Here is a 13,731-nt window from a genome sequence, read left to right as displayed (position 1 = left end):
CCTTATCTATATATTCTGTGTGTATAGATATGTATATAATACATTACATATATTACACCCATATCTATTATATAAATATATATGTATTATATATTATACATAACATAAGGAATACATTTTTATATATTAAAAAGATAGTTGGATATGTAGTAGGTTATAGAAAAGTAACAACCTATTAATCTATGAATGTTAGTGTTTTGTCTTTTGAATGTTGGGAGTCTATAGTTTTCTTCAGAGATGTAGTCCTTGAACCAAAAAACTTGCACAGCTTTTTACTTTCTTGTGTTTGACAGCCATATTACATGCATTTTTCTGATGTGCTCTTTGTCCTGCAGTAGATTCGGTGGAGATATTGTGCCAAGGATCCTGTTGTGCCTTCTGCTCAGGGGAAGCAATAGGGAAAAAGAAGAACTTGAGCCACCTTTGCAACCCCAAATCTCCTTTACCTGTGTGGATTAGGTTATTCTTTTTACACAGTTAAGCAGGTTTGTCAGAGGCCAAGAAGAAAACATCCAGCGTCTCATTAAAGCTTCAGTCCCAACAGCCTTTTACCCTCCCCTCAGAACTGAATTAGCATGGTTTTTATTACACGTAATAGAATATTATAAAACCTTTGATCCACAAACTTACCAGACCTAGCTAGCATATATGTAAGCTCTAGCATGTAAAAGGCATCATCCAAAAGGAGGGAGTATTTGTTACTACCACTGGAATGCAGCAGGGGGAGGAAACATCTCACAGGAACATCTGTTTGCTCTCTACAGGCTGTTACCCCACCAGCTGCAAAGGCATTCTGTTCTCAATTCCAGCATCTGATTCGCAGCGGCACTGGCTACAGGTCAATCTTGGTGTAGTCAAACATTGATGTTAACCTCCAGGGTCAAGTTTATGCAAATCCTAGGTCTAGAACAAACATCCATATACATTCCTTGCTATTTCTGAAAGAAGTCTTTGAGCCTAACGAACCAGTTCAGCCCTAAAGTGCTCAGAACTCATTTTAAGATACAACCTGCCTTTGTTACAAAATACTTTGAGGCAGTGTGTTGTATTATTTTCTTTAAGAGATCAAAGACTGATTATCAAAGACTGATGACCAGTTTCTATGAACTAGACTCTTCATTTTGCACCTTCAGGTATTTTTGTATATTCTGTTTTGGGGAGTCACTGATAAAATGTACACAGCCAGGAATGGTGATACGTTCCTTTTTTCGAGCACTTTGGAGACTGTGGCAGGAGGACATAGAGTCCTATGCCAGATTGGGCTATATGGTAAAGACTTGCCTCAAAAAAACAAAAGCTGGGCTGGGCACAGGTGGCTCCCACCTATAATCCTATAAGATTGGCTACTCAACAAGCTGAGATCTGAGAATCATAGTTTGAAGCCAGCTTGGGTAAGAAAGTCTGGGAGACTCTTTTTTTGGGGGGGGTGGGATCTGGTCGTGGGGCCTGAATTCTGGGCCTGGGCGCTGTCCCTCAGCTCTTCAGCTCAAGGCAAGCGCTCTACCACTTGAGCCACAAGCACCACTTACGGCTGTTTGTTCCTTTTTGCTTATGTGGTGCTGAGGAATCGAACCCAGGGCCTCATGCATGCAAGGCAAGCACTCTACCACTGAGCCACCTTCCCAACCCTGGGAGACTCTTATCTCCAATTAACCACTGCAAAACCAGAAGCAGAGTAGAGCACTAGCCTTGAGGGAAAAAGATAAAGCTTAGCGACAACACCCAGACTGACCAAAACAAAAAGCCGGGCACTGGTGGCTCAGGCTATAATCCTAGCTTCTCAGGAGGCTGAGATTTGAGGATCATGGTTTGAAGCTAGCCTAGACAGAAATGTCAGTGAGACTTGTATCTCCCATTAACCAGAAAAAATCCAGAAGAGGAATGACACAAATGGTAGAATGCCTTGAGTGAATAAAACTAAGAATACCCTGACCCAGAGGTCAAGCCCCAGTACTAGCACACAAAAAAATTGTACTAAGGGCAGGATAATTTTAAATCTATATATTATTTCTATTTATACAAAAGATAAAACTCGGATCTCTGGTTTCATGAACTTTGACATCACCCAAGGGAAATTTTTCATTAGAAGTATTAAAATTAGACATCTATATTTCCATAGAAAAAAAATTTCTGGGGGCTGGGAAGGTGGCTCAGTGGTAAAGCGCTTGCCTTGCATGCCTGAGGCCCTGGGTTCGATTCCTCAGCACCACATAAACAAAAAGAAAAAAGCCGGAAGTGGCGCTGTGGCTCAAGTGGTAGAGTGCTAGCCTTGAGCTGAAGAGCTGAGGGACAGCACTCAGGCCCAGAGTTCAGGCCCCACGACCAGACTCCCCCACCCCCTGCAAAAAAAAAAAAAAAAGAAAAAAAAAGAAAATATTTTCTGGACATGAAACGGTCTGATAATACATGTAGCAAATAAACAGACTTCAGTAATCACTATAACAATTTTATTTTTAATATATATGAAAATGAAGTATATTATTTCTCTAACAAGGCAATGAGAAAAAAGAACAACATTAGTGCAATGCAGCATACGACAGGTAGAAACTTTTCCCCCAAAGTGGAATTACTAGCATTTATTTCAACATATTACACAGTTTGCAACAATAAAAATACACTTATTTGGTTCTGCTTTAGTTCCACAAGTTATCAAGTTACATGGCTTTCTACCTGAGAAATTCAAATAAACAAAAAGCACATAGACAGGCCTTAGCTTTCTTACAGCACTGTCAGCGCACACACAAGAAACATGAAAACACAAAGAGTTTTAAAGTGCAGGCTCTTATTTACTAAGTCACAAAAAAGAGAGGAGAAATTACTTTTGCACCACTTAACTAGCAGCACTAACAATGTTATCGAAAAGTAGAATAGCTTCAGTCCTATTTCACTCCTTACTAAGCCATTTGATTGAAAAGCACAGGAAAAGTGGTTCTCTTCTTACACAAAGCAGAAGTTGACTCAAATGTAGAAAGTTTCACCACAAGCCAAATAACGAAAATCCAAACTTGTTCAGAATGTTAACATAAAACCAACATTTATACTTTTCTAAGTCCCAGGATGATATTAGCAAACAAATCAAATAATAATGTTGTGTAGGAATGGCTTAGCACCTGTTCTGTTATGCAAAGGAATGCACATGCTGTGTTGAATAATTTAATTTTTCTGTCTTTACTGAGCAGAAAATGGGTTCCATGCCTAAAATCTATCCAAACAAAAGCTATCAAATGCCAAAAGAAATGGGGATACATTACGAAAGAAGTGTTAACTGCTTTCCATGACAAACCCATAATGTTCTTTGTTTCAATGGCATAACATATATAAAATAAGGAGGAAGGTTGTTGTTGGAGGAGAATAATACCTAGTTACCTGAAAGTTTATGACAAAATACAAACTGTTAAGTCATTTCAAAGGCTATTCCCAACAACAGTACCTTGAACACGAATGAGTCATTGCTAGTTCTCAGAGGAGAAAAGGCACTCACCCCAAGAGCAATTATTCTGATTTCGTAAGCCAGGTCTAGGATCCAACATGGAGGTCAACACACCATTCATCAGTTCTTATTTGAGGAATAAATATACTCTACTATGATACATTCATTTCTAAATGTTTGCCCCTTCTAACCTTCCTCTATTCAAATGTGAGTAAAAAGTTCAATGAAACAATTTGTGGCTCTTACTTGAGATAAATGCAGTTCAGTAGCCAGTTCAGATACTAGGTTGCTCACAAGGCTGGTTATGGCACACACTGCAATAATCATTAGGGCAACCACACTGATAGCATCTTCCCTGGCTTTACCAGCTGCCATTTTTCTTCAGACTATCCAGTTAAGACTTTGAAATGAATTGTATCATATGAAAATGTTGCCCTCCAGGGTTTCTGTGGATTCAAATCTCCAGTGGGAAACATTGCAGAAGTCTCTAATCTCACTGAGGTTTTGAATTGACAGGGCAGGGTATAACCTTGTTGGAAAATCCAGGCCATGAACCTCTCCAGAGGTCCTAAATCCAATATAAGGCAGAATGAGTTGGTCATACTTTCTAGCAAACGTGCACTACACCAAGCTGTAAGTCTTTAGGACAGCTATAAAATATCTTAATTTAAAAACACCTCGGAAGGAGTCCCAAATGAGTAGGTAAAAAGATAAATTGCTTACATGAAATAGTTTACAAAGTCTGCACGCACACACAGGTTTTCCACAGCTAGAAAAATGATGGACTTTTCTTCTTCACTCTTCCTAACTCCGTGGCATTGTTTTCCACAGCTAGAAAAACGATAGACTTTTCTTCTTCACTCTTCCTAACTCCATGGCATTAGTGAGGACTGAGGAGGCACTTGTTACTGTTTTTATAAAAGTCAGTGACTTTTTACAAACCGATGTCACCCTACCCTGAGTGAAAAGATTATACATCCTGAAGTGGAACATTGTCCCATCTCTTCTCAAGTGCCTACTGGTGCCCAGGATCTTCTGATAGCTCCTTTTGTAAATGTTCTAGATTATACTATACTTCAATCCGGTTGCTTCTCTTGGATGAAAAGATGAGTTTATAAAGCAAACAACAGCTGAGCACTGGTGGCTCATGCCTGTAATCCTAGCTATTCATGACGCTGAGATCTGAGGATCACAGCTCAAAGCCAGCTCCGGCAGGAAAGTCTGTGAGATCCTTATCTCCAATGAGTTACCAAAAAGCTAAAAGTGGAGCTGTGGTTCAAGTGGTAGAACACTAGCCTTGAGCAAAAATGCTCAGGAACAGTAGCCAGCCCTGAGTTTAAACCTCAGGACCAGCATAAAAACAACAAAACCAAAAACCACACACAGAACCAAAACCTCTTCTAATGATTGCTGTCCACTGGAACCTCAAGAACAATCAGCCCCTCTTAGATTTTTCTTCTAAAACTATGTTTCTAAAAAGACAACCTTTCTACTACTATGACTATATTAACATGAATTTCAATCTGGTGGGTAACTCATAAAAATTATTCTCACGAAAAAGCTGTTGTGTGTCTTTTCCCCTATAATTTTAACTTGACAAAAGTCAGCAAAGTTTGCTTCTGCACATAGTGTGTCTGAACAAATTTAAAAAAAAACGTTGAAGGATCCTTATTTGTTCACTATTGCCCACTTTGAAAATAAATGGTAGTAAATGATGATATTGTGACAGCTAAAGAACCATAGAGTATTATCACAGTCCTTTGCAACGCTAATCTGCTGGTTCACTGGCACCAAATTAAAGCTGAACAAAAAGTTTGGTCTTGATTCCCAAAGTTTTACCAGCACATTGGTTTATCAAGCTTCAGACTCAAGAGGTTTAATAGTTCTAAAGCTTTGCCAATGCACTTGCAGCCATGCTCACTTTCAAACTTTGGCAAGAGAAATGTTTTGTTTTTGTTTTTGATCCTGCTCAAGCTCTTGCTCTGTAGTTACTAACTACATAGCTATATTTGGTTTTACATTTTTCTTCTTATTAATTATGTATTGTAAATAAGGGTGTTCCTGACTCAAAGTGGCCATCAAAACATTTAAAAATATGAAGAACTAGTGCTGTCATTTCCTAAATATCTCCTATAGTCAGTATCCTTCTGTCTGCTAGGTGTAATATAATAATCATCACAATCAAATGTGAAATCTTCAGAAGTCTCATATCTTTTAAGCCTTTTTGCATCTTGTTTATATTCTGATTTCACAGGACTCTCTCTTCTTTGGGGAAAATATTCCAAATAGTAAGCATTGGAATTTTTTGATGGCATTATTGGCCCATGAGAGGGTCTAACATCTACTTCCTGGTCTGATATACTATGACTCACCCTCCTGTTCTTTCTTCTAATGCCCTCTAATTGGTCACTGGAACTGGATTCCTGATAAGAGCCTTCACCAAAGGAATGTTTGAGAGCTAGGTTTCTCCTTTTTCTGCTATTGTTCTCATCCATGCTGTAAGTGCTCTCTTCCGTAAGCCTCGAACATCTCAGTTCATATTTAGACCTCTTGCTTGGTGGTGGAAGCTTGTATTTTGAGTATTTTTCTTCATCATCATGCCATTTGGAATACAAGGTCTGCTCACTTGACCTAGGTTTTTGTTTGCCAGTGATTATTTCACTAGTGTCAAGAGTTCCTTTTTCAGAGGTCTTAGGATAGGTAGCCCCAGATTCCTCTTTTTCTTCTTTGTTCACACTGAGAGTTTCACTGAAGCATTCAGAATTACTACTAATTTCCTCTAAGAAATCTGACAACTGCAAATTCAAACCTTCTGAACTGATGGGTGAGGAAACTTGACTTTTCCTTCTTGATTGGAGATCTTCGTCCTGGTGAATGTAACTCTTTTCCAACAGATGGCGCTCTCCTACAATTGGGGACAGCGGATCACCAAATTCCCCAAAGAAATCTGTCAGCTGCAAATCCAAGTCTCCTGAACTGATGGGTGAGGAAACTTGATATTTCCTTCTGGGTTGGAAATCTTCATTCTGGTGAATGTGAGTCTTTTCCACAAGATGGCATTCTTTATCAGTTAGATATAGTGGATCACCAGCTGCATTCGATGTACATTCTTTGGTATAATCCACCTTTTTTCTTTTCTGTGGTTTATGTTCAGGATCTTGAGTACATACTATTGACCAGTAATCATTGTCTTGAGCCTCTTCTCTCCTTTTCAGGTTTTCGACGTGGCTCAGATTGGTTGAGTGACACTCATGTTTTCTCAAAGTAATCTGAAGTCCATTCCCCTTAGCTTCAATGTCCCTCTGCCACTCACATGCTCTCATTATATAATTTGCTCCTACAATACGTGCGTATTTTGGAGTCTGATAGTAGTTTAATAGATAGTCAATAAATTCATCTGTTTCATAGATCTTCTGTTTCCTTCCATGGTCTAGCTCAGTTAGTGTGGAAGAGTAGGATTCATTAGACTTGTAGGAGCCTCCTTTTTCAAGAGACTGACCTTGAAGCACTGTAATCCACAGGGAATTCTGGTCTGAGATAAAACGGTAATTGTTTCCAACAGTTAATGGTTTTCTTCTCCCTTTTCCACTTGAAGATCTCAACTTTTTTCTTCTAGAGCAGTGGGAAGATTTGTGTAAGTGAGTGCTAGCATTTTTCTTCTTGCTTTGTTTTCCTTTGTTGTCTGATTTGGTGACTTGATATTCTGGCATTTTTTCTAGATTTAGAAGATGCTGAGTGTTTAACTCTTCTTCCTCCAGAGTGTTTGTGGTACTTGGAATGTAATTCATTTCCTGGTCTGTAATATCAACCTTCCGTGGGTTAAACTGTGTGGATCCCTTTAGAGGAAAAAACAATGTTAATAAACTTACATGAAAAACGAAACAGTACAGAATTCCAAAGCAAAATAGGTTCTCTGACAATTTTTGGAGAGACTTCTAATAGCTGGGACAGATCCAAAGTAAGTAACAACAACATTATATTGTGGAAACAAGAAGTAATGCATTAAATATTTGAGATTAATATGAGCTGTTTTTATTAGGTCTAGGTTCATCTTGATATCAGAAAGCACCAATGCTCTACATGGTGCTTTCATCATTTGTTTGAAAATTGACAGACCTACTGATCTAGGTATTAGAGAGACAAAGAATAATAAGAAACATTTAATTGTTCTGTCAGAAAATTCTAGTACAAGAAAAGACTGATGGGTAAAATGTGTCTCTAAAAAAGGTCAACTGACTTAAAAAATAAATGTTTTCCTTTTTTTTTCTGCTGGCGCTGGGGCTTGAACTTGGGGGCCTGGATGCTGGCCCTGAGCTCTTCAGCTCAAGGTGAGAGCTCTACCACTTGAGCCACAGCGCCACTTCCAGTTTTCTAGTGGTTTATTGGAGATAAGAGTCTCACGGACTTTCCTGCCTGAGCTGGCTTTGAACTGCGATCCTCAGATCTCAGCCTCCTGAGTAGCTAGGATTACAGGCGTGAGCCACCGGCACCGGCTTCTCCCTGCTATTGTTGTTGTTGTTGTTGTTGTTTTGCCAGTCCTGAGGCTTGAACTCAGGGCCTGGGCACTGTCCCTGAGCTTCTTTTGCTCAAGGCAAGAATTTTACCACTTGAGCCACAGCGCCACTTCTGGCTTTTTTGTTCATGTGGTACTGAGGAATCAAACTCAGGGCTTTTTGCATGCTAGACAAGCACTCTACCACTAAGCCACATTCCCAGCCCTGTCCTTGAGCTTTTACCAATTGAGGCACAGTGCCACTTCTGGCTTTTTAGTGGTTAATTGGAGATAAGAGTCTTGCAGACTTTCCTGCCCAGGCTGGCTCTGAACTGCAATCCTTAGCCTCCTCAATCATAAGCATGAGCCATGGCATCCAGTCCTGTTTTATCTTGTTTTTGTTTTGTTGTTGTTGTTGTTGTTGTTGGTCCTGGGGCTTGAACTTTGGGCCTGGGCACTGTCCCTGAGTTCCTTTTTATTTACTCAAGGCTAGCGCTCTACCACTTGAGCCACAGCTCCACTTCTGGACTTTTCTGTGATTAATTGGAGGTAAGAATCTCACTGACTTTCCTGTCCTGGCTAGCTTTGAACCTTGATCCTCAGATCTCAGTTTCCTGTGTAGCTACGATTACAAGCATGAGCCACTGATGTCCAGTAATGTTTTCCTAGTTTAATAATTCAGTTTCTTACTATAGATTGCAAATAACAGTGTCTCTAAGTTGTACTACCTCACTGGCCTCATTAAGAAAGAAGACATCAAAGCTGGGAGTATAACTAACTCAGTGTTAGAACACCTGTCTGTTGTGTGTAAGGACAGGGCTTCTATCCCCAGGCATGCACAAAAAGAAAATAAAACAAGCTGCACTCTGGCTCAAAGTGGTAGAGCACTAGCCTTGAATGAAAGAGCTCAGAGGTAGCACTCAGGCCCTGAGTGCAAGCCCCATGACCAACAACAACAAAAAAGAAAGAACATCATCAAATAAATTGATATGGTTACTATGACAGTGCTTCTGCCTGCAGCTGAGTTTGTGATGCTATCTATTCTCTAAAACTATGCGCCACTAAAAAGTGCTGCCTATGCCACAAGCTCCAGGAGAGCCTGTAACGTATCCCCACTGATACCAGTCACACATCGGGGAACAGTGCCTACCTATTCCAACCTGGAATTAAAACCTGAGGACCACATAAAGATATAAATATTCATGGGGGGCTGGGAAGGTGGCTCAGTTGTAGAGCGCTTGCCTTGCATGCTCAAGGCCCTGGGTTCGATTCCTCAGCACCACATAAGCAAAAAGAAAAAAGCCGGAAGTGGCGCTGTGGCGCAAGTGGTAGAGCGCTAGCCTTGAGCTGAAGAGCTGAGGGACAGCGCCCAGGCCCAGAGTTCAGGCCCCACGACCGGACCCCCAAAAAAAAAATATTCATGGGACCCAAGATTCGACTCTACACCCATTTAGAGAAAGAAATTTTTTTAAAGGAGTCATTGTTGGTAAACTTTTTTTAAAAAAAGCCAAAAGCCACCTAGTTTTATTATAAACAGAAATGTGAGCTTTTTCTGATCTTAATTTCATGAAGTTTGATCACCTACACCAGTGAGAAAAGACCAAACGGCAAATAGACTTAAAATTAACTGTGTTCATAATAACAATGGCATTCATTCTTCATATTTGAAAACATTGGAATATGGATTTTTTTAATGAACACATTATGAGCCTTTCTGACTTTTAATCTGGGACATCTGCTGGGTCTGGCTGTCTTTATGAGCTCGGGAAAGGAGAGAAATACCTTCCAAAAATAAAAATTCTGCAAATATAACAAGTACTCTGTGATATAAGAGATTACTTGCCAAATATCTCTCAAGACTAGGCTAACATAAACTTGTGACAAAGTTCAAGGCTCTCCCTTCTCATCCAAATGTAGTACAGATGAATGGACAAGTACAAATTAATCGTCTACAAACCTATCCTCCACATCCATCCGTTGCTTCCTCCAGGCATCTTTTTATGTTCTATCCATTAGGAACTTAGAAAAGTAGACAAAGTAGCTAAACACTCATTAATTCGAAACATAAAATGGGGGTGGATGAAAATGACCAAGTTGAGGAGGCACAACTGCTCTAGAGAAGATAGATAGCTGTTTTGGAAATCCATAGTTGAGAATATCAGAGATCAGTCAATTAAAAAGAAACTGTGATCAATGCCTGAATCTTTTTCAAATAAGTCCATGCTTAGAAGCAAAGGCTGAGGCTCAAAAAGAATAGTACCTACCAACATTGAAGAGCAATTGGGAAACAGCCTTACGGAAATATTCTTCAGGAGTACTGGTAGCAAGCGGAGAGCCTCAACTCGCCTCTGTGCCAGCAGGTACTTCCTCTCCTCCCACTCCTCTGAAGAGTCCGGCTCCTGGGGTGCCTCAGGTTTAGCTTTAACCTTCAGCTTCCTTGGCCGGCTTCTATCCCTTTCCTTCAGGACTTGCTTCCTGACTTTGGCTTTCTTCCTTTTTTCCTGGGCTCTCCTCTCTTCATCTTTTCTCTTTCTGGACAATGATGAAAGTTAAACCATTCAAAAGATATTTGATCTCCTCCTCCCTAACTCCCACTCCCCGTCCACCACCACTGAGGGCACAGGGCTCATTGAAGTTTCAACGAATCTATCACTTCTACTGGTAAGTAGGAACATGCACTCACTGGCAATTCAGGATCAAAATCAAACCAAAACAAAATAACCACTTAAGCATCAATCAAGAGTGAAAGACACCATGTAATTTTTTTTTTTTGCCAAGTACAGTTATGGAGAAAGGAAGGGAGGGAGGGAGGGAGGGAAACTGAAACAAAGAAGAGGGAGAAAAACACACAGAGGGAGGGAGGGAAGGAAGGAAAGAAGGAAGGAGGGAAAGAAAGAAACAAAGAACAGGGAGAAAGACACACACAGGGAGGGAGGGGGGGAGGGAGGGAGGGAGGGAGGGAGGGAAGGAGGGAAGAAAATTCAATGGAGCACCCTTTCCCCAACCTTTTACACCTCAAACCACAAACAAGAACTACATGACCCATACTTCAAAGTGACTTCATTTTTCTTATGATCAAAAATTATCTATGTTTGATGTCAAATAAGCAAATAAAGATGAGTCACAGGACTTGGAAAATCTTCAGGAAAGAACTAGTCCTTGATACATATTACTTAGCATAGACTGCTATCATTAAAACACACACACACACACACACACACACACACACACACACACACACCAGTGGCTTAGAAAACTGTAGTGTGTGTGTGTGTGTGTGTGTGTGTGTGTGTGTGTGTGTGTGTGTGTGTGTATGTTGTGCCAATCCTGGAGCTTGACAGGTCCTGGGCTTTTTCCCTCAAGGCTAACCCTCTACCACCTTGGGCCATAGTGCCATTTCAGGTTTTCTTAACTGGAGGTAAGAGTTTCATGGCCTTTTTTGCTTGGGGTGGCTTTGAACCATGATCCTCAGATCTCTGCCTCCTGAGTAGCTAGGATTACAGGCATGAGCAACTGGTGCTGGCTTAAACTGTAGATTAAACTTTTTTTCTGACAAGTAAAATTAATTTAGTTAGGTTCTTACAGGAATGTGGGAAGGGGATTCAGGACTTGGCCAAAGACAAAGCATTATGTAAATGGAATATTCTCTTGGAAAACTAGAGGGGTAGGGATTGTACTGTGATTGGGGTCAAGTTTCCTGACTGTGACTTCAGGTAGCTCCTGTCACCCCAGAAGACAAAAAAATAAGGGATACATGGAAAGGTTCTCTTTTCTTTCTTCCTTTCTTCCTTCTTTCTTCCTTTCTTCCTTCTTTCTTTCCTTCCTTCCTTCCTCTGTCTATCTCTATCTCTATCTCTCTCCATCTCTCTGTCTCTGTCTGTCTCTCTTTTCTCTGTCATGGGGGCTTGAACTCAGGGCCTGGGCAATGTCCCTGAGCTTTTTTGCTCAAGGCTAACACTCTAACACTTTGAATCAGAGCACCGATTTTCTGGTGGTTCACTGAAGATGAGTCTCTCAGACTTTCCTATTCAGGCTGGCTCCGAACTGTGATCCTAAGGTCTCAGCCACCAGAGTAGCTAGGATTACAGGCATGAGCCACCTGTGCCTGGCTATGAGGTTCTCTTTATCTCACTCTCTTTCCTTTTAAACAATTTTTCTGAGCTTTGCCGGGTGCCGGTGCCTCACGCCTGGAATCCTGGCTACTCAAGAGGCTGAGATCTGAGGATCACGGTTCAAAGCCAGTCCAGGCAGGAAACTCCATGACATTCTTATCTCCAATAAACCATTCAGAAAACCGGAAGTGGCACTGTGGCTCAAGTGGTAGAGCACTCGCCTTGAGCTGAAGAGCTCAGGGACAGCAGCCAAGCCCAGAGTTCAAGCCCCACGACCACCCCCCCCAAAAAAAAATTCTGAGCTTCAAAAGATTGTATAAGGAGGTCACAATTTAACGTGTTCATATGTGTTCAGTGCATCTTGATCAGTCACCCCTTCTTATGTCTATTTGTGAATGTTATTAATTACATACAAGAGGAGGGCCAAGAGATAAAATTGTTTCTCAAAACCCTATAGCTTTGGCCTGTCACCATCTAGCCTCTAAATTGAGAAATAATGAAAAGCTCAAAGAAATAAATATTAAAGTTCCTTAGGCCACCGCCACACCACCACCACGCCAGCTCTACCTCTCATTCGCCCAGCTCCAGCTAAAGGAGAAGGGGAGGGGGTGAGTAAAGCCTGTCTATACCATGGCTCCTACCAAGCAGAGTGCTCGCAAATCCACCGGTGGCAAATCCCCCAGGAAACAACTGGCAACAAATGCCCCTGGCAAGAGTGCGCCCTCTACTGGAGGGGTGGCCAGACCGCACTGGTACAGGCCTGGTACTGTGGCGCTCCATCAACTTAGATGCTACCAGAAGTCCACAGAACTTCTGATTTGCAAGCTCCCTTTCCAGCGTCTGGTGCGAGAAATTGCTCAGGGCTTCAAAACAGACCTGCGCTTTCAGGGTGCAGCTATTGGTGCTTTGCAGGAGGCAAGTGAGGCCTATCTGGATGCCCTTTCTGAAGATACCAATCTGTGTGCTATCCATGCCAAACGTGTGTGACAATTGTGCCAAAAGGTATCCAGCTAGCACACCGCAAATGTAGAGAACATGCTTAAGAATCCACTAAGATGGGATGCATTTCATTGTCAAAGTTTTTTTTTTCTCTCCCTTTTTCTTGTTATCAGTAGTTCTGAATGTTAGACATTTTCCCCCCATGGAGTCAAAAGTACCTAAGTATATGATTGCCAGTGGGACAAAATCAGGTATTGGCAGTTTTTCCATTTTCATTTGTGTGTGGATTTTAATATAACTGTGAGAATATAAAGCATTAATGCAAGTCAAAATGTTTCAGTGAACAAGTTTTAGCAGTTCAACTTTATAACAATTATAAATTAACCTGTTAAAATTTTCTGGATTATGCCAGCATTTGGATTTTTTTTTAAATAAGAAAATTTCTTTTGATGGCAACAAGAAAGAAAGAAAGAAAGAAAGAAAGAAAGAAAGAAAGAAAGAAAGAAAGAAAGAAAGAAAGAAAGAAAGAAAGAAAGAAAGAAAGAAAGAAAGAAAGAAAGAAAGAAAGAGAAAGAAAGAAAGAAAGAAAGGAAGGAAGGAAGAAAAAGAAAGAAAGAAAGAAGGAAGGAAGGAAGGAAAGTTCCTTAAATTCACAGAAATAATTTGAGTTAACAAGAAAAAGGGTCCCAACAAATTGTGACTTTCTTCACTATGGATTACTCTAATTATTAACCATCTTTTTTTTTTGTCAGTTGTGG

General features: G+C 40.6%; 1 protein-coding gene across 2 annotated transcripts in view; it reads right to left on the bottom strand.

Annotated features, from left to right (window-relative positions):
* Positions 1–2,448: 2,448 nt before the first annotated feature.
* Positions 2,449–13,731, bottom strand: part of LOC138840105 (A-kinase anchor protein 17B-like) — a 35,381-nt gene continuing 24,098 nt past the window's right edge. Inside the window, exons 5-6 of one of the 2 annotated variants that reach the window (XM_070039835.1) lie at positions 10,187–10,454; positions 2,449–7,266 (exon numbers count right to left, since the gene is read on the bottom strand). In XM_070039835.1, the coding sequence (XP_069895936.1) occupies positions 5,518–7,266; positions 10,187–10,454 (2,017 nt within the window). In that variant the 3' untranslated portion in view covers positions 2,449–5,517. The remainder of the gene's footprint in view (positions 7,267–10,186; positions 10,455–13,731) is intronic. The other variant, XM_070039836.1, reaches the window with a different exon arrangement.

Source organism: Dipodomys merriami, unplaced genomic scaffold (assembly GCF_024711535.1).
Source record: "Dipodomys merriami isolate MVZ:Mamm:240054 unplaced genomic scaffold, mDipMer1.0.p SCAF_3, whole genome shotgun sequence".
NCBI lineage: Eukaryota > Metazoa > Chordata > Mammalia > Rodentia > Heteromyidae > Dipodomys > Dipodomys merriami.
This window is presented reverse-complemented; position numbering and strand designations above follow the sequence as displayed.